Below are 26,493 nucleotides of genomic sequence, written 5' to 3'. Positions count from 1 at the left end.
CTGCCCCACGCATCCCGGCTGCTGGCACTGGAGGAGCCCGGAGAGCCAGGCTCAAAGGGAAAGTCCGCACATGCTCCCTGCTCGCAGGTCCGCTCCATCAGAAAACCTCATCAGCTCCTCCGGGAAGCCTCATCCAAGCCTTTGCCCGTGGAGCAGCTCACTGCCACGGTCAGTCCCCAGAGCAGCACCACCAGCAACCTGGATGAACACTCACAGGCATGGAGACACCTCCATGCTGCCTGGAAAGGTCAGGCAGGGGAATTCCCAACCCTGCGCACAGTGCCTGGGTGGATGCATGGAGACAGAATTAACCCCGTCCCCAAAACCCCGAAGCTTTTCATCTCATGCAGCCAGAATGGACCTTTCACTGCAGGAGCTGCCTGCAGCTGACCCCAGGAAAAGGGGAAGTGAATACGGGATGAGGGAACTCAACCTGGGCTAGTGGAAGGTGTCCCTGCCTATGGCAGGGGGTTGGAACCGGATGAGCTTTAAGGTCCCTCCCAACCCAACCCATTCCATTCCATGACTCTTTGATTCTGATGTGCCTGGTGGCTACGCTGCAATACACACAACAGTCTTTTCTCAGCACTTCCTAGGATACCAGATTGAACACTACGGACACGGAATTACAAGTGCTGTGAAATCAGGAAAGAAATTCCTGCTTCGGGAGTTCTGAGTGTTAAATTCCCGCAGTGTTCCTTACAGAGATGTGCCTTTGGGGTAGGGGGGGAGGGATTTAGTTAATAAAAATAGCACAAATTGACTATTTTAGTCTGTTTTAAATATAGTGCTGCTGGGAGATGCCAGATTAATTGTTCCCAGACACTCCGTGCATTTCCTGCTGTCACACCAAGTCTGTGCAAAGCTGGATTTTAACACAACCCCCCCATCACCCTTAACCCTGTATCTTAACCTGGACCAACCACTTCACATCCCCACGAGGAGCAGGGATGCACACCCTCCTCCCAGCACCACCAGCTCTGTTCTACACCTTGAGTAGCCACATTCTCCTATCAAGGAAAGGAACCGCTATGATTTACTCACTCTCCTAACAAAAGCACTGGCTCCCATCATTTGTGGTGCTTTGTTTTGTGACCAGAGGAAAAAGATGACAGATGGACACCAATCTCATGCAAGCCAATAGTGTTTAGTCAAACAACAGGCTTGCAGTTACTTTGGCAGCTTAGGAAGCAGGAGACTCTGGAAACTACTTATTTTCCCTTGGGAAAAGTCCCCAGACATGAAATGTGTGACTGCCCCACAGTCAAGGTCGGTTAGTTATTCCTTGTAATGATGATTAACCCTGATACATAACAGAGGGAAACAAGTGTCTTAAAGGGAACATCCCTTCTTAGTGTACCCTCTGAAGCATGGAAGATCATTTACAACTCCTTACGAGGTCAAAAAGTGACTTAAACCAACCCACAAATAATTGTATACAGATGAATAAACTCTGCAGAAGCAAATACTTCTCAAGGGGTTTATAGCGACAAAGACGCAGGTACTGGAACAGACTCCCAGGCACTGCTTGGTTTCTCCATGTCAGGTTCCCATGACACGTGTCCATAACAGAGCTGATTTCAGGTGGAATGCTTTCCCAGGCCCTGCCCCTCCCAGTATCTGCTGTAAAGGCTCTACGCCTAAAAACACCTGCAGATGAAGGCTCAAGGAAGACCTTAAAGCAGCTTCCAGTACCTTAAGGGGGCTTGCAAGAAACCTGGAGAGGGGCTTTGGACAAGGGCCTGTAAGGACAGGCCAAGGGGAATGGCTTGAACCTGCCAAGAGGAGAGATGGAGGTGAGCTCTTACCATCTGGGAATGACAGGACAGGATGAATACAGGAGTCCAGCTGGGAGAGGCGCTCCAGCAAGGGGGCATCATACTGGATTTCCAGAGTCGTTGCACTTCGAGTGCCACACAGAGCACATGAAGGGTTCACATCACAGCTACATCGCACCAGGCTGTTACGATGGACCTGAACAGGGGTCAGAGAACAGTGTCAACATACCAGAGGTCTAAGGGCTCTCTTCCCATGTTCCATTTGACAGCTCACAAAAAGCATCCTGAAGGCTGTTGGGTTTTCTTTGTCGGGGTTTACTTTAAACACTTGGTATAAAACCTGTTCATTTAATCTGGACTCACTTCGCATAAACGCAGCTGAAAACTGCTACTCACCAGCACAGGCAGTTCCACATCGACTCAATTGGACTAAAAGTGTTTGATTTTATCTAGGTTGAAACCTCATTTATAAAAACCATGAGGCAGCAGAATTCAGTTGTCAGACAGCGGGAATAAAAGCAAAGCCCTTTGAGTTCAGATGGGTCAGAGAGATACCACTGTATGCCAGGCCATCTGCTGACACTTACAGGCCCATCTTTAAGGAGTGAAAAAGGGTGGGTTTTGAGCTTCAATTCACAGATTTACAGACTTTACACAGACATTATTTATATGAAACCAGTGTAGGCAGATGCACAATGGGATGTAAATCCCATACAGAGACAGCAGCCTATGGTGCATCAAAGTGGAGCCTGCAGAAGTCTGTTCTGAGGCTAGCAATACCCAAATAATTTCAATTCATGACATCAATGATGGAAGAGGTATCTTTGATCCTTAGCAAATAACACCAGCACTGGGAAGGGCTGGAAGCACCTTGAAGGAAAGAGCTGGATACCCACTCATGGTTACAAATTAAAGAGAAACAATCCAAAATAAATCAAATATCCTCTAAACCAAAAATCATGTATCACTGAGGGTAAACCCAAGTGGGCACTTCAGTGCGCAGTGAAGAGGAGGAAGAGGGAACTACACAGCAGTTGTGCCCAAAGGATCTGGTGGTTGCTCTGGATTAGACATGAGGATGAATCAGCAGTGTTGTACGTACCATCACCAAGAATTAACACCCTGCAGGGCTTTATGAACAGGATGCTGTGCAAGACAGGCGGTAACCCTGCCCATCAGGGCTTCTAGCGACAGGCCAAGGGGAATGGCTTTAACCTGCCAGAGGGGAGACTGAGATGAGCTCTTAGGCAGAAGCTCTTCCCTGTGAGGGTGCTGAGGCGCTGGCCCAGGGTGCCCAGAGAAGCTGTGGCTGCCCCATCCCTGGCAGTGTTCAAGGCCAGGTTGGACACAGGGGCTTGGAGCAAGCTGCTCCAGTGGAAGGGGTCCCTGCTCGTGGCAGGGGTTGGAACTGGATGAGCTTTAAGGTCCCTTCCAACCCAAACGAGTCTGAGATTCCATGATACTCCCAAATAACTGGAGGAGTCCACAGAAATGCTCTGCTATCTGACACATCTGCGACCCTTTGGAACTGCTCTTCTGAACCATCTCTAATTATCAAATGTATCTGATGACTAGTCAAGACCTAACACAGAATTAACAGCCTCTTCTTCAAACACTGAGTGCATGAGTCAGCATCACCTATGTGATAGTTCATAAACTTCCAGATCACTGAAGACTTTGCCAGCAGTCAGTGCAGAGCTCTACCAGGTAAGGCTGCAAACGAGTCATCAGTTAAAGCCAACTCAGCTGAACAGGAATCTATTTTGCTCAGAAAACGTTGCTTTTTGAGCTTCTCTTTATAACCCCAACACCTGCAGAGTGAAAACCCTCAAACCCTCGTGGTAAAGTTTGACTTGAAACGCACTGACTCAAAGGTAAGTGGATTTTTGCCATTTCTGGTTCTGCAGTCATGAGAGCTGCATGCACAAAAAGGTCTTTATGGCTTCAATTTCTAACTCTCTATCCTCCAACTGACAGCTTATGGCATTCCTAAGAGAAATTAAAAAGAATGAAGCACGGCTCTTCCTCATACAGGCAATAAACTGCACTGCCGCTGAATTCTGCATAAGGGACAGGAGTATAAAGTAAAAACCTGAATGAAAACAAAACCAGGAACAATCACAGCATTGAGCAGCAGAAGCGAACATCATCACCCTGGCAGGCCTCTTGCGAGACATCCCACATATTCCAGGGCAGACAATTGCAGTTTTCCTTTGAGCAAGTAGCAGCAAGTTCCTGGGGCTGTGTTCGTTCCTGTGCTCAGAGTTAAGGTTTCCTGATACTTGACCCTTCAGAACTTATTTCAGCTGCTCAGACTGGGTCATACTGAACTATCCGGCCTGAAGTTCACCTCAGGCTGGTTGGGTTTAGAGAAGAAAACCCACACCAGAGTTTCAGTTCCCAAAACAGGGAGTTCTCTTCATGCAAAGAGCAAAAGCACGCTGGGCCAATGCCTCAGAACCTCACCAGGCTCTTTGGTGTGCACCCAAACCCCAACCAGCACTAACCTTTTTGGAAAGGGGCATGATGCTGCTCGGTCGAACGAGCCGCCGCTTCTTACAGCTCAGCACTGGGCGAGTGCGAGCTGCTACACACGTCCCATCCGAAGATGAAGAAACCATGTTGAGTCGTTGCTTTTTATGCAAGAGCTCCTCAGCTTCCTGGCCATCTCCCTGAGCATGTTCTGCCAGGCCAGGCTGAAGACTGCCCGAGAAGAGAAGAGAGCAAGAAAGATGCTGTTATTCATTCAACCACCCCGTGTCACCCAGCAGGACCAGCCAGGTTCACAGTTCAGATCTTAACGAACGCCCTAAGCTGAGTTGAAAGCATTGCAGGTTACAGCTTTCCTTAAGCCAACTCTCCTTTTTGCTTTGACTTTGGTCACTTTCCACATGGAACCTTTGACAAAATCCCTCGGGAAGTTCTGAACAAAAAGCCAGCATTTAAAGCCGGACACAGAGTGAGACCAAAAGCCACTCAGGACCTGAACAGCTTTAATCCTAGAACTCAGCCTCCCCTAGAATCACAGTTCAGGGCATCTTAAGACAACAGGTCCTGAGGAGTTTAATGCCAGAGACACAAGACAAAGAACATACAATATTCTAGAACACTAAACCTTGCTGTAAACTTGATTCTGATGAATATTTGAGAACTACCCCTCTATCAGCTCTCAGCAGTGCAATGTTAACATTAACCTTTCTGCTTTACCTACAAAGGCCTTCCCTGTCCACACGCAGTCACCCTGCTGCACCATGGCATCACTACGCGGGGCCACCCCCCAGACACCAGCACGGTGCCTCACCTGCAGAACCTTTTCATGTATATTTTACAAGTGTTTCATTTCTAAAAATGCAGAACATGAAAGCCCTGTGGTCTAAAGCTCTGCAGTTCAAAGGCTACAGGCATACAAAGGGCTCTGTTACAGCCTGCAGTGTTTCAGCTGTAGCAGGCAGTGAGTTGATCGGTGCTTTCTACACTTGCACACTGCACCACTGCAGCATCCCTCCCACCTTAAGGTACTCAGCAAGTGCAGTGGTGCTGGCAAAGCTTCCCTAGCCACTATGAGGACTTTGAAGCACCGTGTGTTCAAGGGTTTTGAAGTGCTGCAGCCCTGAAATCATCTTGTAGCTCCTCAAAAGCAGCTGGGAGAAACACATTATTCAGAAAGTCTTACTCCCAAATCAACGGGATCTGGACTCCTCAGGACCTCCAGAACGTGGGCCAGGGCTTACAGATTCTTGTGCAAAAGAACTGCAAGCAGGCTGCTAGTACCTTTGAATCACACTATTTGCAAGCGTACGGAAAATATCCATATAGGAAGAGCCTGGAACACGCTCACTGCATGGCTTCCCCCAGCATGCATCAACCTGCAGGCTGGGTCACACACAGAGCTCAGTTTAATGCCATTTTCAGGAAAACAATGCAGCAGAAAACCTCAAGCAAGTCACGTCCTCCAAAGTGCTTCCGAGCATCACTGACCACCATACCAGAGACCGTTTGTACCATTACCCATCAACCAGCATGTTACAGGCCAGTTTCCAACGGGACTTTGTTAAGATCATAACAATCAAACTCTTCCCATAATATGCAAGGAGCTTACATGTCAGTAGCTCCATTAACTTACGTGTTAATAACTCCATTGACGGGTCTTGGTGCTCCACAGGGCTTGGCGGGGTGGGAATCAGGAGTATTTGCAGCAGAAATACCCAAGTTCTCCAGCGGCTGGGATCCAGAAACACCCTAGGGAAGGATGAGAAAGATCATGAATTAATAAAAGCAGCTTCTTAAACTGCCACAGCGTTCTTCTTCCCAGTTGGTAGTTGAGGATTCTGCACTGGGTTTCCACACAGGACTTCAAAACAAGGGTTCAGAAGCCACTACGTGAACGGGAGACCAGAGATGTAAGGACTTCTTTCGGAGCAGCTCTGCAAGAGGATGGTACAGGGCAGGGCTTTCAAGGGCTTCAATTCCGCGCAGGCAACCACTGAGGAGTACGAAAGGCCAAGGTCTTTAAGGAGATTTTGGCATCTTGTCTCAATAGTGCAAACAAGTTTATAAGCACCCCGTAAACCTCACAGGCGGCTTCTAAAGCTTGATGTTGTGCTCTAAGCCCCGGCTGCAAGCTCCTGTCTAAGCACTCTGGGGGAAAACAAGAGGGGAGGGAGAGTGGAACAGGCTTGCAAACCTGAGTTTGCATTTTAACTACTTACCTGTGCAAACATGGTCCAAACAGCACTTTAAAAAGTGTGCTAAATGAGTATGCACCAAGCTGTGGCCTTGGGATATAAGGAGGCCAACTTTATAAAGCTAAAACTGCTCAATAAACACCTTTTTGACAGAGGAAAGAAGTGGAAACTAAGTTAAAGACAGAGCTCCCTGCTTTACTCTGCTGTGAGCAGCAGTTACTGCATGGCCACAGCACTGAATGGCTGCACATCTCCCACTGCAACTGGCCTCAACATGGGAATTGTCAGTGCAGCTTCCAAGGACACGCAGGCTTTGTACCTCCTGCAAGTGACATTCCTGCTCTCCACCCCAGCACGTGCCAGTGTGGTCCAGCATGTTCCCTGGCACTCATCCTTCCTCTATCTCATCCTTGAAGCCCCTTCTGTTTTCAGAGAGCTCTTTCTCCTCCTCCCCTGGGTTAAAGTCATTTCTTCTCTTGTGCTGCTTCCTCCCAATGCCTCTCGAGCTGGGTTTCCCCTGTGCACACACAAGGGCAATGGTGCAGTTCAAGTACGACTGAAAAAGACAGAAGGAAAGGTCTGATGTCTCTCCACTGAGATGTTTCCACAGCCCCCTGCTTGCCACATACTCCATCTCCAAAGCATCGGTGCTGCACTGATTAACATCTTCCCTGCAGTCACTCCCCAGCCCAAGGAACAACCACAATCAGGTGCTGGACAAACGCTTTCCAGCATAGCAGAGCCCTGATTCACCCAGGGAAGAGCTATTTCTGCCACCACAGACAACTTCTGCCTGCTGCCTGTTGCAGAAGCTTTGCTGGGTTCTACACTGCTGTTACAGAAGGCAGCTCTCCCGGTGCAGGGTGAGACCCATGGGCTCGTCTCTGACACGCAGTCAGGGCAGGGGTGGAATCAGATCACACCAGGAGCATGAGGGGAGCCCAGTGCAGCTCCCTGCGAGGTGAAGCCAGTGCAGGAGCTGAAGGTTTTCCTGCTGGCTTCCAGAAGCTTGGCAAGGCTGAGCCTTCACACGACGCCTCTGCCGGAGGCACCCCGGTGCAGGAGGGCGGCTGCACAGGACTCATCGGCTCTTCTGAAACAGGGCATTTACTTCCTCCTCCAGAAAGGGTCTTTAAGGAGGAGCTTCCCTCTTCTCCAAGAGCTGTCTCCATGGTGGTTCAAGGCAGCAGCAGAGGGTGACCCCTCTGCTTCCTGCGGAGGGCCTGGACAGCATCAATCCCAAGTCTCTTTATCAGAAGGAGCCCAGGCTCACCTTATCACGCTGAAGATGGGTGTTCCCTAACACTGCTCTGGCACGTGCAACGGGAAGGAGCAGGACTGCGAGAGCTGACATCTCCAGAGCTCTTGCACCACCTCCTCCTGGAAACACATCCCAGCCCTGTGTCTTCCTCCAGGGCTGGTCCTGCATCCAGGCTGGCACCCAAGGAGTGTTCATCACACCAGGACCACAGCGATGCTCCAGACTGAGCGCTTCTCTTGTGTTTTGACAACAGCGGAGGTCTGGAAGTGCAGGTCTTTAGGATCCTTAGGACTCTTGGGGGGGTGTCTAAGACTCAGCTTTAGCATATCTGCTTGTAGAACATGAAACCAGGAACCACAGACTGCCAGGGGCTCTCACGGCAGGAAAGAAGCTGTCTGCTGGCAGGTCATCATGGCCCAACACCAGCAATCATGGAATGGTTTGGGCTGGAAGGGACCCTAAAGCCCATCCAGTTCCAAGCCCCTGCCATGGACACCTTCCACTAGACAAGTACTAAACTGCCTCACTGTTAGCTGCCGTCCAGCACATCGGTGCTCCCCCATGTTCCCAAAAACCCAAACAGCTTCAGACCTTCACCTATGACAAGATACAAACATCTAACGCAGGGAAAAGCCTGACAAAAATACTCCATCCCTATCTTTTCTCATTTCCTACTCAATGTTAAGTGCCCCCCTTGCTACTCTAGTGATGAACCCCTATCAACAGCAGAGTTCTTTCTTCAGGGCTTCGTTATCCTTGTCTTCAGGCAAAAATACTTCTTCACATACTGAGCTTCCAGTTCCCAAGAGACATTCCCAGGTCTTCTCTGCAAGACCTTCCCTCCACTGATGACAGGATTAGCTCCTTCGAGGGATTATCAGCCCCATCCCACATATCAAGCCGATGCCTGAGGACACGTATCCTGCATTCATGCCAGCCAAAGGAGGGATGCATGAGCGGATGAGAGCCAAAGAGGAGCTGGAGATGGGACAGGATGGATTCCTCCCCTTACCCCACGCTGCAGATGTGTTTCTTACTTTGCCAGCTGGGAGGGAAAGAGGAGGAGGAATGGCAAAGGAAGCCCGTCTAATTCTGAGCAGCCCAAAGAACGCCACAATGATAAGCACCTCTCCAGGAGAGGCCCAAGAGACACCCTTCCAGTAAGTGTGCTGACGCAGCACGAATGGTCTCTGGGCTAATCTCTGGCCTGGAGCAGCTCAAGGCTCTGACTCAACACCCCACCCTTCCCAGCAAGTCTAATTAAACACAAGCCCTCCAGCAGCGGCTGTAGAAGCCTGGAGGAGGTGCCTGCAGGCAGCGTACCTATAGAGATCATGCCTAAAACAACCTCAACCAGGACAAAGAGATGATTTTTTAAGTATATGGGATTGTCTTTAACGAAGTCAGGAGGGACTTCAAGTGCTTTTGGGGTTAAAGCATGAGAAGTTGGAGGGCACACAACAGACGGACATCACTGCTCCAAACCAGCCCCCGTGTCATGTCAGTGGGTCAATCCTGATCCACAGCATCCCCAGGCATCCCGGCTCTCCAGCCTCTGCTGCTCCTTCAGTGTGGCTCTGTTTTCACCTGGAGCACCATCTACTATGTTAGCTGTGAGCAAAACCTGGTCCTTGTACCCAGTTACACAGCAGAGTTTGGGGCTCAGCTAATTACAGACTTACATTCCAAACAGGCATCTGAGGGCCAGTGCCAGCAAGGAGACATCTGATTACAATCACTCGTAACAGCCCCTTTGCGCTCTGATGTGACTAAAACATTTCACACCGTTTCATATTCTCATTCAGGATGAGGAGAACCCTGACACAGACCTGCCATGGATGGCAGAAAACACTCCAAGGACAGCTTCAGGGTCACTTCTGGGGCAGTGCTGGACCTGGATCAATTACGTTGAATATCGGTCCATGAAACTCAAGCAGGCCCCTTGCGGTGAAGCTGTTTCTTCCCATCAGGATGGAAAAGCAGGAGCTCCGCAGCTTGGCAGGCAGGGCTGAAGCCACGCAGGGACCACCCTTCTCTTAGTACTACAGCACAACCCCAAAATCCTCCGCTTGAATACGTCGATGTGTCCCACAGGATCAAAAGTAATCACAGCCAGGCTGAACAGCACCATCAAGCCTTAAGTCTGTGGCCTACATTTCTGCATTAAATAATAAATACCTGGCACTCCGCATAGCTTCCAGTGCATCTCACTGAAATCATTAGTTCCCTTTCCAAGGGGTGACACTCAGGCAGATATTAATAGCCACATCTTCAGAAGCCTTTGCTAATTGTGCTGCTCGCAGTCTGAAGTACTTTTTTGCTAGAAGGAGAGGCTTAGTCAAGATTTTTAAGCTTCACCAAATGCTAATGCCTATTACAAACGTACCCCGAGGAACTCTGCTCTAAAAGGTTTAAATCCTATCGTTTATTAACCCCCAAATAATGTGGGAGGGGGTGAGCTCCACAGAGCAGCAGATCAGCAATTCCCACAAGCAGTGCCACAGAGAGGCACTTCTGCAGGAGGCCAGTCCCACGCCGGACACACAGTTCGAGCATCATTCTCCACCACAGCTTAAAGGTAGAACCTTCGCTACCCCACATTCATGAAGGTGAAGTATCCAGACTCAGCCATTTCTGGTGCTGGCACTTACCAGCCGGTCAGCCCCAGGCTCCAGCTTAACTTCAGCACTAACAGGACGGGAGGCATCATCTACTGCAGGATCAGGGGGTGATGCTTCACCAAGAACTATCAGCCCCTGGAAGAGAGGGAAGGGAACAGGAATTAACTGCAGGTCCTTCGGTCTCAGCAGGGAAACTGCTCATCCATCATCCATCATCCTCAGGAACTACAACCGCTGCCCAGCCAGGCCTCCATTCCCACCGTGTTCATCAGCTACGATGCCAAAACCAGCCTCCGACTGCCTGGATTTTCCTGACAACTGAACTGACCTCGGAGGGGGAAGGACAGAGGCTGACTCCAGATCGCAAGCCTTCAGCCCACTAACAGGAGACAGTTAGCTTCCTCTTGGGCAAAACTGCTGCCATCCCGCTGCCGTCCCACTTCCATCCCGCTTCCCACCCTTCCCGCATGGCAGGGGCTCCAGCATGCTGCCTGCCCGCAAAACCGGAGAGCATTCCAGAGAGCATTCTGCTGTAGTGCCGAGCAGGAAGCGACTGCTTTCACAGTACAATGTGGAACTCACCACCAGAGCCAAGCAAACGCGTTTGAGTGGGTGCCAAAAATGATCAGACAAACTTATTGGTGCGAGCAGATTTCTTTCAAAGAAGTGATATTCCCAAAATTCAATAAGGAATGAAAACCACTGCTAAACAAGCCCCTGCGATAAACCAAGTGGGACAAAGCACAGTGGCAGGAGCACTGCTTTATCAGGCTTAACATACGCTGTCCTGTGTGTTTGAAGTGGAGCTTACTCTAAAGGCAGGACTGGTTTCTCTCTGAACGACACAAAGTGAACCAAAATCACTGTAATGATGTATATTCTGAGCTCTAGTATCACAAAGCAGGGTAAAAGGTGCAAGGGATTAGGGATGGTGGAACCCACAGGCCAGGAATAGAGTCCAGGCCAAAGACAAGCCAGAACAAGTGTGTGTTTGGTCAAACCACGGGCAGGGCTGCTCCAACTCGGAACAGGCAGCTCGGTCATCCGAAACCAACCCTGGAGGTTACACAGAGTGGGCAAGAAAGCGAGCCTGGAAGGGAACCTGGACACGCTGCGAGGAGAGAGCTACAAAGTCCACAGATCCCCCATCCCATGGCACGTGGGAAGTGCCTCATAAGGCTCATCTTATGCCTTGACACAATCTTCTATACAACAGATGGGTGGCTTTCCAGAGGGACAGTGGTAGCTCATAGATCAGGGATACTCTATCTAAGAACAGTTCACAAGCTAAATACAACTGCTGGCCTCTGACCAGCAGTGAGGGAGCAGCCAGCTCCTAGGACAAAGATGACGATTAGAAAATCAGAGTTTTCTGCCATCAGAAACAACCACAAGGAATTCTGCCCCCAGTTTGAAGGAACAGTATGAAGGGAGCTGCTCCATGCCCCAGGAAGGAGCAGGGATTCATTCTGCATACTATGGCATTTGTAAAGTACGTCCCTTTACTGGGACTTTGAAGCAGAGGCTTAATGCAGCCTTCCCTGGGACACAAGTTTGGGTCTCATGCTCCCATCCAGAAGCTGCCCTGCCCAAACCTCCCGTGCCAGCCAGTTTTAAATCTCCCTTATTTAGATGCTTCTCAATAGTAGAGAGGAATTCGAAGGGCAACATCAAATTTCCAGCTCCCTTTCAGGAAGGGCAAAGGAGCAGCACTGGATCTGTATCATTCCAAGGTCACGCAGTACTTGCTTTTCACCAGCATTGTCCAAAACAAAGGAAAAAGGGAGACTTCCTCTAATCTATGTGGGCAAGTGTGTGGCTTCATTTTTATCACCAATTACAGTATTAATGACAAGTCAATTGTACAGGTCTCAGAGGCAGATATGGAGACAGATCTCGGGTGTCTCAGTCCTGTAACAGTCAGCAGCTTCTGCCAAGGGACTAATGGGTGAGGAAGAGGAATGACACATCAGAAAGAGATTGAGTGTCCTAAAGAGCCCTGCAGAGGGACAGCAGCATCTCTTATCATGCCCTAAGCCTGACGTACCCTTGGAGACACAGGAAGCTCATGTGAAAGCGGCAAATTCCTCCAGCAAGAGGCTCCTCCTAACTCCTATCCCACCCTTCCCATCGCACGTTTCGCTTGCCCCAGCAGCTCCAACAGGAGCACAGCCCTTCCCATGGGACGGGCCACACACGGATCACAGCAGCAGCTTAAGGGAACACAGCGAACCCATCTCAGCCGGTCTGGGAACAAAGCCGACCCTGGGTCTGTGGAGATGATGTGCAAAACAACCCCGTCTTGAAAGGGTTTTGGTCACTGTATTATAACCGAGCACACAATTCCTGAAGGAGCCCTCCATCTTGATTTACCTCTTATTCCATCTAAGAGTGGAACTCGGAAGAGACACAGAAAGAGAGGAAAAACGCTCTTTGCTCCTTCCAAACCCAGAGCATCTGCTGCCCATACGCAGGGGTGCAGAGACCCTGCTTGGGGGACAGGGACCGGCACGTGCCACATCCCACCTCGCTGTGAAAAGAAACAAACCCACTTTATTACCTTCATGGACACTCAGTCCCTTAAATTAACTGCAGATGCTCTTCACAACCAACACAGAACCAAAGGCACAGCAGCACATTACAGCTACCATTGAACACAGCCTCGCTGAGGTGTTGTTTTCCTCGCATCTCACCGGGCTCCAACTGAGCCGATCCCAATGTGCTGAAAACACAATTACTGCCGAGACACCCAGGCAGCAGCTTGTACCTTCAAAACAGGAGGTTGTGACTGCCTGGTCCTTCTCCTGCTTTGAGCTACCCAGCAATGCATCTTGAAGGCTACACTGGGATGTGAACCTTCAGATATCAAGGTAACTAACCTAAAAAAAGGAATAAACCAGAAGAGCAGCTTTGAAATCCTGCAGCAGCTACACTTTAACCTCCTCACGGCCAAGCTGGAGTTAAGTTATGGTGACCCAAACAAGGTGTCACCAAATCCTTGTACATTTTGAAGCCAAACCCATTCTAACCAGGCTCCTGTATTACTCATTTCTCTGGTGTCCTACATGTGTCCCAAGCTGCTCTTACGACTCTTCCTCTGAGGTTTTTATCGATGAGAACTGGTGCTTTACACCACCCCCAAGACAACAACAGCTGCATGCAAGCAGTGATCTCCACAAGGTCCTGTCAGAGAGATGGGGTATTTGATACTCACTTTCTTACTCAGACAGAACAGCCACTACCACATCTCCACCATGTGAACTCGGCTGCTACTGGAAGTGGCAATGCTTTATCTTACATTCATAGAATGGGTTATCACAGCCGAGGCGTTTTGTTTGAGCAAATCAAGAGAGGTGACATCCTGTTTGCTGAAACCTCAGATGTACTTTTCACACCTGACACCATACCGTGATGTTCTCCTTTCAGACCTAGAGCCTGCAACGGCCGGCAAAACCATAGGGGATGCTTGTAGTCATGATCAGGCCCTTTCATGAGCCTGTCAAGTTATCACCATGTGGTGAAAGCGCTGAATCTTCCACTTCATTAAATGAGTTTCCTCATTTCTTTCATTGCTTGATTTCAGCATATAAATGTTTAGCTATCTGGTACTCAGAAACCACCCTGCACCATCAGCTTTTTCAGACAGAAGGAAGACGATCCTTTCTGAAACTGGCTCCTTAACTGGACACACAGCCCGCCTCCCCGAGGCCTGCTGCTCTAATCTGGGTTCTGTGTTGCCTTCAGCTCTTCCACCTGGTCACTCACAGCCCTCCCTCCCTCAAATAGCCTGGTTTTCTACAGAGCTGTCCCCTCTCCTTGCCCTGCCTGCGCTCTCTGCCCTCCGGAAGCCTCCCCACCGCCCCCAGGGCATCCTGGGAAGAGCATTTGCTAGGCTCTGAATTCCTGAGGATCCCTAAGTTGATGCAATACCATGAGCCTTCTTGCCACAAACTCCAGACATTCCTCCCTCCAAGGCCTGACATTTAGATGTGCATGCCTGAACTAGTCTTGGTAACAACTCCTTCCTCATCCCCTCTCTGCTCTCCCCCATTCTCCTGCCATCTGAGACCAAGTCTGAAAAGAATAATTCCTTCCACAGAGAAAGGTCAGCACCTAGGAACAGTCTTTTTTATGCTCCAGACTCAATTTTGAGCCTATGCTATGTGATTACATCTGAAACTAACTTCCCCCCCAGTCCCCTCCCTTCCCCAGTAAGTCTCTTGTTAAGTTGTTCCTTATCCCCATCTTCAGCTACTCCCCAAAAGAAAGAATGGGAAAGTTTTAAAAAGAAATCAAATAAAGAGAAAGGCTCAAACCATGCATGTAACAACAGTTCTGTTCAGCACCTAAAGGCTGGCTTCAGAGTGAGGTATTGCTCTCCGTGTTACTGTACTGAACCAGGGAAAAGAACCACACTCTGCCTGCACCAAACAGCACTGCGATCAGTCACAACTGTGCAACATGCTTCGTGAGAGATGCAGGGGAGAAAGATCAGCCTCTGCATACGTGCCCTCACTGCATCACAAGAGAGAGCCATCAGGAGGCAGGCAAATCAGGACCCCCGGTGCTTACCTTACTGGCTCTGATCTGCTTGTAAATGTCCGTTTGCTGCCGGATCCGGTATTCCAGGTCCGAGACGTGGGCTTGGAGCCAATTCCAGCGACTGACGATGGCTGCTCGGTCTGCTGCCCACCTCCACTCCGCCCTTCGCCTCCTGGGGAAACACAGAAGGGAAGGGGGGATTATTCTGAGTGTGATTTTAATTCCACAGTGCCCTTGCAGACCAACAGCTCCCACCTGAGTGCTGTGGCTGGTACCATGGAGCCACCGCTAACCGTGCCCCACCAAACTGCAGACATCTATAAAAGCCAGTATTAAAACAACTGTTAGCACCCAGTGATTGGAGCCCTGTCTATGCAAGAGTTAAGACTGTATTCCATGCTTAACTGAAGCAGCAGCTCCAGTCCTACCTGGCCACATCTGCCAGACCCACTTTGCCAAGTCTTGGAGGAAACAACCCATCTGTCCTCCCCCTTCCTGCAGATAACCTCTTTAAAAAGAGACTTCTGCCACCTGAAGTCACGGAGTACGTCTGAACGCCAGCACGTTTTACATGGCACAAATATGCTTTGACTAGTGCGTGGACTACACACACTGCATCTCACAGTCAGCTGTTAGAAAACTCCCGCTATCCGGAGCAGACAGGAACACAAAGACGGGAAGGAAAGTATAAACCTACAGCTCTGATCTCCCATATTAAATGCCCTAATAGTATGAAAATACACCCTAAGCACCCTGAGTCTGGTAGACAAATAGGAAGGCTACCCAGGAAGAAAGAAAACCACACCATGGTGCAGAAACAAAGCATCAGCAGGAAGTCCATGCACAAATCCAGTGCCCCCACACAAAGCCTTTGCCACATCTGGATGTTTGGCAATTAAGAAATCATAAAATCCCAGCCTGGTTTGTGTTGGAAGGGACCTTAAAGCTCCTCCAGCTCCAACCCCTGCCACGGGCAGGGACCCCTTCCACTGGAGCAGCTTGCTCCAAGCCCCTGTGTCCAACCTGGCCTTGAACACTGCCAGGGATGGGGCAGCCACAGCTTCTCTGGGCACCCTGGGCCAGCGCCTCAGCACCCTCACAGTGCTTAAACCAAGCCTCTGTGTAAGGACCAAGTCAAAGCTGTCCACAGAGCACTGCTGGGCGGAACGTCCCTGCTGCACCTCCTGGCTGTGTGGGCACTGTCACTTCAGTGCTAACGGAGATGGGGCCAGATTGCCACCAAAACAGGGATGACAGCCACTGCCTCCAGCCCTCACAAAGCCCATCTGCAAACCAATTCTAGGAGCTTAAGTCCTTCTCTTGGATTATTTCCCTGTGTAAAGTGCCTGCTCTATTTTGGTCAACGCTGACCTTATGTTTGGTGGAAACTGTATTTGTTGGAGATGGATGCCACAGCAAGGCCAGATCTTACTCCCCCATCAGTTACTCTGAGGATACAGTCAGCAGAGCTAGACAAAAGCCAGCCAAGGCAGCTGAGCTCCAGAGCTGGGTAACGGGCTGACAGACCCTACCAGCAAGGCAGCGACCACAGGGTTAATCTGGTTTACAACAGGCTGAGCAGTTGCCAACACCAGCCCAGCACCACGCAGCTCTAATCCAGATCTCCGAACAGTCATGCTTTACTGTGTTCCAAGCAGGATAAAGCCTTGCAAACTGTACGGTCCCTCCTCCCTACAATGAACCTCCAGTTTGCGCCTAAAAGGCACAGAATCCCCCCCATGGAGGGTAGGAAAGCGGCGCTTAGGAAGCAGATCTTGATTTCCCTCTGACTGCATCACCTGCAAGACTGACAGTGTTTGCCTGACGTGGCTTCCCATGAGACCAACCCCAGCATTTCACTGCCCTGCCAGCCAAGGCTCCGGGAAGTTCTTACCAGGCTCATTTCAGGAGCTAAAAACAATGTCACTGGAGAAGAGCTCATCTTCTTTGATGGCTGAAAGCCCGGGCGGACCCCTGCAATGGCTGTGTCAGCTTCCACGGCATCCTCAGTTCTGCGTGCGCAGTAATCATCTGCACTCCTAGAAGGCTGAGGACCAAGCCAGATCCCAGCAGGCTGGATCCATGTGGCCCTGGGAATTGTTTTTAGAACACTCAGAAGCTGCTGAGAGCGCTTCCAAGCTGCCGGCTCCCTTGCTTGCCTCTGCAGTGTTACACAGCACCCATGCCTGCTGGAACGCCACCGGCCTCCTCCGGTAAAGACGTCTCATTCTTTGCTCACGTTACACAGAAATGAAGCATCAAAGCCACCTCATGCCCATGTAGGTGACGTGGCAGCATACACAGCAGTGGACCCGCTCTTCACCTTAAAGCCAGGACACGTCCTACCCCCGGAAAACCCACTGGATTTAACCCCCAACTAACCCAAGGAGCGAAGCAGGGTAACGTCTGCTTCATGCCCTGCCACCCTGCGGCACGGGGGGAGGAGACATAACGATGGCTCAGCCACACTTTCCGAAACAGCACCGAGCGTAGTGTGGTTCTCTATATTTAGAATGAAGCTTTTTTCGGTGCCTGTTCTATTACACCCTTTGCTGCCATGTGCTGCCAGCAGCAGAGATGTCTCCTCCTGATGCAGAGCAGCTTTGGGCTAACAAGTGAGGTAGATTCCTGAGCTTTAATCTCTGCACAAATCACAAGAACGATCACTTTCTCGACCAGGACTAGAAGGTACCAACCACACACAAGATACTGCAGTGACTTGGGATGCTGCCACCACCAGCAGTCACCTGGAACCTCAACCAGAGGGAGGGAAACCCGCTTCCTTTCTGTCTAAACATCAGGGGTTTTAGCATGATAACCACTAAAAGTTCATTGCACTTGCCCAAAATGGGGTTTGGATTCAGCTGAACAAGATGACTGATGGGACGATGGCTGCTGAGAGTGGTGTCACTGCACGGCTCGTCCTGAGAGGGGACATGGAGCTGCTGGAGCGAGGCCAGAGGAGGCCATGGAGATGCTGTGAGGGCTGGAGCAGCTCTGCTCTGGAGCCAGGCTGAGAGAGCTGGGCTGGGGCAGCCTGGACAAGAGAAGGCTCCTGAAGGGGAGACCTGAGAGCAGCTCCAGTGCCTAAAGGGGCTGCAGGAAAGCTGGAGAGGGGCTTGGGACAAGGGCCTGTAGGGACAGGCCAAGGGGAATGGCTTGAACCTGCCAGAGGGGAGACTGAGCTGAGCTCTTAGGCAGAAGCTCTTCCCTGTGAGGGTGCTGAGGCGCTGGCCCAGGGTGCCCAGAGAAGCTGTGGCTGCCCCATCCCTGGCAGTGTTCAAGGCCAGGTTGGACACAGGGGCTTGGAGCAAGCTGCTCTAGAGGAAGCTGGATGAGCTTTAAGGTCCCTTCAACCCACACCAGTCTGGGATTCTTGTGCTTTGAGAGGCAAAACTGGTGCAGGAAGTAACAGGAGCAGCAGCAAAGCAGTTAAAAGCTGCATCCTCCAAGGGAAACCATTCACACTGCTGCTCCGGCGTGCTCTGAGTGCGAGAGCTCACACAGAATAGGCTATGGAGGGTGGCATCAGCCTGACAAGGACAGCGTCTGGCCCACTTAAGCAGATGGATGGTGCTTATCCTAAGTAGAGCACGCACGCAGAATTAGGTGCCTTACGTCTCCTTGCATGGAGGGAACCTATCACTACAGTCCCTGATGAAGAGTCCCTCTGCAGCATCCTTGTAGCCCCCTTCAGGTATTTCCACCTGGGATCTCCAGCAGAGCCAAAACCTGCCAACAGACCACAAAAGTGGTTTCAAACAGGATAGTTTATGACATTGAGCTGTTGGCTCTATTAACGGCCAAATCACCCATGTTAATTCTGCACACTTGCCTTGTGCAGCCCCAGGGCAAAGTTTAGCAGTGCGAATGCAACGCAATCCTTCATGTCCACACTGGTGCAGTGCCTGCTCCTGAGCAATGGTGGCATGCCAAGAGGAACCTCACGGATAAATCAACTCCTGCTGATTCACCAGAAAGGGAAAACTATTCAGCATTCAATTCAGGTTAGAACAAAGCTTCCCATCCCCTTTCTCTGCTCATCTTTTGAGGGGCTTGAATGCCAGTACTGAAAACAAAGTAAAATACGGGGACACTTGCTGTTGGAGTCTGTGCTAGGGACAGCATCACCAATGCTCCTGCAGCCTGGAAACCCAGGACATACCCAAGTGAAGGAGCCACGTGCTCCGCTCACACAGCCAATTCCAACAACAGGCACCCGAGCACCATCCCCAAGCACTACGCAAACACAACTTTTCCAAATGCCCTCAAGACCCTCAGTTGTGCCTCACTAACAGAGAGCTCTGCACCCAGTTCAGCCGCTCTTTTCCAGTTTGCCCCATGTCTTCAAGCTGCCTCCTCGGACCACCGAGCTTTTGTTAAGTGCAAAACCAGATCTATGGGTGGAGCAAGAGTTAATCTCTGCCAAACGCACTGGCATGACAACAGCCAGGGAGGAAGCGCAGAGCCCACAAGCGCTGCAGAACAATCTCATTAGCTGATCACAACATCGCTGCCTGCGAGGAAGCCAAAGTGAACAATTTGTTCAGCTGAACACTCGCCCCCACCCTGTGGCCAGAAACAGCAGCTCCTGAAGGGCTCTTCTGTTCACAGCATGTGCTCAGCACTCATCTCCATCTACTTCAAACCTCCACCCTGCTCATTCATTCCTCTGCCGAGGAAAACCAAAGACCTCTAGAGGCTGGGACTAAAGACTTAAATACCACTGCTGCTGCCTGCCAAACCCCCACTGCTCGGGGGGAATTGGGGAGCACAAATCCTCAGCAAGGATGCTGTGCCCAGCAGCAAGGGCAGCACTGGCCGGTGGCCACCAGCACAGGGGCCATGTGGAATCTGCATTCAGCTACAGCAGATCTCAACTCCCTCCTTTTGATGCTGAGGAAGCAGCCAAAGCATTGGCCACAGCGTGCGCTGCTGTGTCTGCAGAGCAACCAGCACCTGGGTCAGGATATGAAAGGTTTGGTTTGGCATCTCTGGAAAGAACACCTCCATCCAAAGGGAAAACCCCCCCTGCCCCGGGCAGGACACAAGGCACATCAGCTCATGTGCTGATAACACAGCATTTCATCCCCACGCGTAACTACTCGGAGCCCACCACCTCCTGGTTGGGCTGCAGCAGTGCGGTGGTGCTCAGCAGTGTGACTCACACCGTGCTGATGATGCTGAGTCACTTGCTTTGACTGTGCTGGCCCTTTCTCAGTCCCATTCACAAATCCAATGGAAACCCATGAACCTCGAGAGGAACACACAGCAGCTTTCACCAAAGCCTGGAGAATGGTGTCTCCAAATGGGTTAATGGGTTTTGGGTTTAGAACTGGAAGGATGCAATGGTTTGGATGGTGACCCTAAAACACTCATTATGCCACCAGCAGAAGACCTGTGGGATTTGAGACACCATCTCCCAGGCAGGGTCTGCACGAGCTGTCAATGTCCACACAGCAGCAGCTCTGCCACAGTTCCCCCCATTCTGCCCATCTCACCTACAGCCAAGCCAACAGGTACCAAACCATGGCCAGGATCAACTCTGTGCCAGCAGGGATGAGAACGGATCCCAAGTTCCCAAGGGACAGAAACACTGCTGTCCCGTGCCAACACAACAGCATGCTTAGGGAAGACCCAATGCGGTGACACATGAGGACACCTTCCAAACATGGGTATCAGAGCCAGTCGCCAAGACAACAGGCAGTTGATGGGGTGATGCTTCCTGGAAGAGGTTCCCGTTTCCACTCAGTCCCTCACACAGCAGACCCCACAGTGGCATGGGCTGTGCCACAGCTGCCTGGGACTGGCACCTTCTCACCATTTATTAGAGCTTGCCTTCCCCTGCCTTAGCTGCCAGCAGCAAAAGCTCCTATGGGTGAGGAAGTCAAGGCAGAAGCCACTGATGGCTCAGTGCTGATCATTACTGTTTGTCATAAGCTTTAAAACAAACCATTATGCCACCTTCCTAGTGTTCCTCTTAGCCCCTCCACCTCATTCATCCCTGAAGACTATTGTGGAGAGGCTCTTCCCAAAGCGTGCAACTCCCCAAGCCAACACGCATCCACATCCATAGATGCAGCTCCAGCCCTCTGCTCCCAATCACTTCAGCCGGTTCCTGCGAAGCTCTTGTCCTTCGCTGCCATATCACTACCCCCAGGTGACTTCTTCAGCCATCTCAAGGTGTCACTTGTTTAAAAGAAGGAAAGAAGTCCTAATTCCCATGGCTTCATGACACAGTTATCCATGAACTGGAGACAGAGTTCAACAATGTGACCATCAAACCCTTCTGACTTCACTTTCTGTTCCGTTCATGACCCATGGATCAGTCAGAAGGCTCTGCTTGCATTCAGCTCCACTGGAGCTCAGCTTTCTTCAGTTCCTGAATGCTCTCCAGGCCTTTGCTGAGCTCCCTCACGCTGGCTGCCAGGGTCAGCTTTGAACTTTTGGGATATTTCAAATCCAAGTGCCCCAGATCTTTACGCTGTGACATTTATGCAATGCCCCAAGCACTTATTCAGCGCACTGCAAACCAGCCATTCCAAGCTTGAGCTGCTCTTCAGCCCTGAGCAGCAACAATTGTTCTGTGACAATAGTCTGAACTTCAGATTTTATTCTCCCAGCTATGCCAATGCGAGTACTTTGGCTCACGTCTGAATCCCCTTTTGGCATCCACAAACCACGGAGCAAGGTGTGGGGAGAGAACCACGACCCTGCAGCCAGGAGGGTGCATCAGGAGCGTGGCAGCAGGTCGAGGGAGGTGATTCCTTCCCTTCTACTCAGCCTGGTGAGGCCACATCTGGAGTCCTGTGACCAGTTCTGGGCTCCTCAGCACAAGGAAGACAAGGAGCTGCTGGAGAGGGTCCAGTGGAGGCCACAAGGATGCTCAGGAGTCTGGAGCAGAGATTGCGGGAGCTGGGCCTGGTTAGAGAAGAGCAGACTGAGAGGGGATCCCATCAATGCAGATCACCAGCGCAAAGGAGGTACCAGGAGGATGGTGCCAGACTCTTCTCAGTGGTGCCCAGCAAGAGGACAAGGAGCAGTGGCCATAAACTAAACCACATCAAGTTCCACCTCAACACGAGGAAGAGCTTCTTTCCATTGAGGGGGGCAGAGCCCTGGGACAGGCTGCACTGGATGATCTCCAGGGGTTCCTTCCAACCCTGATGGTTCTGTGAGTCTATGAAGGGAGCAAGGTGGGGACAGGAGGTGGGAATCAAGAGTGTGGACACGAAGAGCTGCTGTTACAGCAGCAGAACCGACTCTTTAGACACAGCAGAGCAGCCAGCTGAAGAATACCACCTTTATAAGAGAATTTATTGGACCACTTCTTCACTATCCGTCTCCCCATGCTCCCAGCAGCTCTGCACAGCAGCCACCAGCAGAGCGAATACTGCCAAGGTGTAGAATTTGCTTGATCATCGCGATGCCAGAAAGTGCAGGGCAGGTTGTTACACCCTGTGGCTAAATCCAGGAACAAGGGCAGAAGACTGCACCATGCACGAAAGGTGTCTGTAACTGAGCAACAGCATGCTCCAACTGCAGAGCACTTTCAGTTCATTGGGGATTCTTCCCCTGAAGCTCTGGTTAGCACACCATTCTTGGCAATACGAACTAAGCACCAAGGTGCCCACCCGTCCCCCCAGAATAGGATTGCTCAAGCTCACAACCAACTTCTCCCTACAAGAGAGACACTGAGGTGCTGGAGAGGGGCCAGAGAAGGGAACAGAGCTGGTGCAGGGCCTGGAGCACAGTGTGATGGGGAAGGGCTGAGGGACCTGGGGGGTTCAGTCTGGAGAAGAGAAGGCTCAGGGGGGACCTGATCGCTCCCTACAAGTGCCTGAGAGGAGGATGGAGCCAGGAGGGGCTGGGCTCTGCTCCCAAGGAACAAGGGATGGGACAAGAGGAACCGGCCTCAAGCTGCACCAGGGCAGGTTTAGATGGAGCTGAGGAACAATTCCTGCCCCAGAGGGTGCTCAGGCATTGGAACAGGCTGCCCAGGGCAGGGCTGCAGGCACCGTCCCTGCAAGGGTTCACACCCCGTGGAGACGAGGCCTCAGTGCCATGGGTTAGGGGTGGCCTTGGCAGTGCTGGGCAATGGTTGGACTGGATGAGCTGAAAGAAGTGGCAGGAGCACAAAGACAATGGAAATTTTGCTCTTCATTTTTTCTCCTCCACATTCAAGCTGAGATTTCATGAACAGATTTCAACCTTCCTTTGGCAAACTCAATAGCCAAGCACCAGCAACTCCTGCTCACTAAGAGGCTTCATGGTGAATATAAGCAGTAACAATCACACGAAGGCACTTCATTGACTTTCTTTAAGATAAGAGGTTCTGAAATACCCGCACACATCGCACCTCCATCCTAGAACTCTGCTTGCAGAGCAGCAAGCCCAAGAGGAGCACGCACAGGTGGATATATTGCAAAGACCCCAAAGCAAGCATCCTTAGAGAAAACCGTCATCCTCTCCAGGAAACTAAATAAAAGCTGCTGGGACACGGTCAGTCCAAAACCACCTCATGGGCTTGCAATGGCAAACAACATCGCCCAAGACGGAATGCTTGAGTGTCTTGTATTCTTCAGACAAAAGTAAGCCCACAACAGAGAGGGGAAAATTACAGCACTGAGTAAACTGTTTGGAAAGTGATTACACTTGTTTTGTATGTGTGGAAATGGAGAAGTCCGGTGTCAAAGTGGGGGAGCATTCGCTGTAGGCCAGATTCCCTCGGGAAGCAAGAACAGAGGCGATGCAAATCAGAGCCTATTGTTCAAAGGAAAAATTTATGTCACATTCCTGAGCAGCAGTGTTCCTAGAGCAGAACAATTGAGGAGGCCCCTTCTGCTGAGTGCTGCACATTTTTATGCTCCACAGTAAATCAATATTCCATAATGCAGGAACTATGCAAAACCATTGCCCAGCGCGAGGACAGCAGCTGAGAGCTCCGGCTGGAGAAGAGCATCAATACTGCACCATGTCAGAACAGGACTTATCTGGGACACGCTTTTCGTTGTTCAGAAGAGTTTCGTGAAGGCAGAATTTATGGAACTGTTCTCCAGGGTGTCCAAACCTTCCTGCTCACACCATGCAAGAGAACAGCACCAGCAGTTTCCTGACGGTGCTGCCCTCAACTCAATGGGAACAAGCGCAGCTACTCAGTGTGGTAGAGTTTGCCACTCAGGGAGCACCAGCAGAACAATCTCATGATGTAGCCGAGAAAAACCTGTAGTTCATCTCAAAGGTAAAGCTTTTTGCCTCCCTATCCCCAGCTCTCCTTGCACGAGATGACAAGTCCTTCAGTAGTCACCCAGCTTCCCAGCAATGGAGCTGGTGAGGACTCCTGACAGGCTAACATGGGATGCAGACATCTGCCCAAGCTGTTTTCAACTGTTGTTTCCATCAATCTGAGCAGGATTAATGGAAATAAATGGGAATAAAACCAGCTTTCATTTTTCTCTTGGTTCATCTTGCAGCAGACACAGTCTTCCTTTCCCCCCTCCACTGCATCCAGTAAGTACCGCAGAGGGGTGAGTAGTGTTGGACGCTCCCATCTTTCCAGGGATGAAAACACAGCTTCAATCCCTTCACTTTATTATGCAGCTTTAAGACCTGAGGTCAAAGGGGATTCTGTCATAGATCACAGTCTCCCTCACCCCTCATTAGAGCAATCACATATTTAAGCACACAGAAGTCAAGAAAAAACACATCTGTTTGAACCATGTAGTGACATTAGGACAATACAGGTAGAAAGAAGTGGTCAAGGCCAGGTTGGACACAGGGGCTTGGAGCAACCTGCTCTAGTGGAAGGAGTCCTTGCTCGTGGCAGGGGTTGGAACTGGATGAGCTTTAAGGTCTCTTCCAAACCAAACCATTCCATGGTTCTATGATAAGGATTTCCAGCCAAAGCAGAAGTTATCATCAATGCCTGACACAGCTGAAATGGATGGGCTGGGGTGGGCAAGGGTGAACTAATGGATTTTAGGGAACGTTGAAGCAGCAAACAAAAGCAGCTTCGATGCGTAACAGCATCAGTGGTTTGAATTCACCCATCAGGTGCAGTCCCAAGGCTCCCCAGGCTGCCGGCCTTCCAGGGGAGAAGCAAGAAGCAATCTGCTTCCCAAGGCCATCCGGGACCACCGTGCTGCAGGAGGCAGAGGGAGCACCCTGTGCCCGTGTGCAATTGCATCTCATGCCCACTCCCGGGCTTGCCCTCATTTCCAAGCCTGCAATCCAAGTTGCTTCAGAGCTGTAGAAAAGTGGAAAGATGTTTTTTCTGGCTTGAAGCGCAGGGAGATCATCCCTGCTCCAAGTCACTGAAGCACCTTTTGGGAAAGGAGAACACCCACTGAATAAAGCTGCTGCTATTCCCTCTGTAGTCGCAGTGCTCCACTCATCGCACAGAGGAGCGTGCAGTAAGACACAGCCCTACACCTGCATGCCCCAGCAGACAAAGATCACCTCTTCTGGCTAAAATAGAGCGAGGATAAAGCTACACATCAGTATTAAATCTGAAGGTCATTCAGTCAAGGGAAGGGGCAGGCACACCATTTCTGGCCTCGATTCAAGAGAAGTTTCCTTTCTCAACCCAAGGAGCCCCTCCAGTTAACACAGAAATGACACAGTTCTGGCCTCCAAGCCCTTTATCTAAGAAGTGGGGTAAAATAATCCTGGCTAAAGGACTGCTCTACAGTACATGAGTGTGAAAAAGCCCAGAGAGGAATGGAAAGAGAGGGTGGATGTCAGGAGACTCCTGTGAATCACACGATGTTCAGTTTTGCCTGGAGCCACAGAGAAACTCCACACTGGAGCACTGGGGAGGCATGGGCAGGGAGGAGGCATCTGCTCCTGCTGCTTAACTGTGGACAAGCAGCACGAGAGACACAAGGTCAGGAGGTATAAATTAAGGAATTAGGTTCCACAGCAAAGGACACGGAAAGGGTCCCAGTATGGATGCAGGAGGAGATGCCGGGTTTGGGGTAGATCAATTATGGGCACAAGGAGGAAGGGGCTTTGGGCAGAGCTGTCCTGGAGGGGTGGCTGAGGATGGATGAAATGCAGCATTCCCAGAAGCTGTGAAAATTGATAAACCTCAATTCCACCAGGAGAAGAAAGGCACAATGTGCATTGTTCAGCCACATGAAACCTCTTCCCCAGCACATGCTCTGGCATACAAAGGACTGAAGAAACAGGATTCGAACATCAACCTGGAGCCATAAAAGAGCATCTCTGCTTTCCAAGAAAGGACCGAGCTCTGACCAGGTCAACGAACCTTCCAGAAGAGCAACTCTGGCCACTAATGAATGTCACTAATGAAGGGTTTGCAGGGAACTCCTCATCTCATCTGCATGCAGCAAACGGACCCATCACGTCACTTCCCCACACTTCGCTCACCACACGGCACTCACCACAGTTTTCGCACCAATGGATGTCTGTCAACACCCATGAATTTCTTGGACATTCCTGGCTGCTTTATCAAGTTTTCCCCTCAAAAAGCTCATTTAACGAATCTGCGACTCCCTCTGCATGGCCCCACAGAGCACAGCTTAAGAACCACTCTCCGAGCCCTGACCATCTCCTGAACACATCTGCCAGCAGCGATTAAACCC

General features: G+C 50.7%; 1 protein-coding gene across 2 annotated transcripts in view; it reads right to left on the bottom strand.

Annotated features, from left to right (window-relative positions):
• Positions 1-26,493, bottom strand: part of KANSL1 (KAT8 regulatory NSL complex subunit 1) — an 85,945-nt gene that overhangs the window by 9,550 nt on the left and 49,902 nt on the right. For both annotated transcript variants that reach the window (XM_080633665.1, XM_080633664.1), the window contains exons 3-7: positions 14,918-15,059; positions 10,376-10,480; positions 5,902-6,017; positions 4,286-4,481; positions 1,809-1,974 (exon numbers count right to left, since the gene is read on the bottom strand). In XM_080633665.1, coding sequence (XP_080489791.1) covers positions 1,809-1,974; positions 4,286-4,481; positions 5,902-6,017; positions 10,376-10,480; positions 14,918-15,059 — 725 coding nt within the window. The remainder of the gene's footprint in view (positions 1-1,808; positions 1,975-4,285; positions 4,482-5,901; positions 6,018-10,375; positions 10,481-14,917; positions 15,060-26,493) is intronic.

Source organism: Psittacula echo (assembly GCF_963264785.1).
Source record: "Psittacula echo genome assembly, chromosome: 23".
Classification (NCBI taxonomy): domain Eukaryota; kingdom Metazoa; phylum Chordata; class Aves; order Psittaciformes; family Psittacidae; genus Psittacula; species Psittacula echo.
This window is presented reverse-complemented; position numbering and strand designations above follow the sequence as displayed.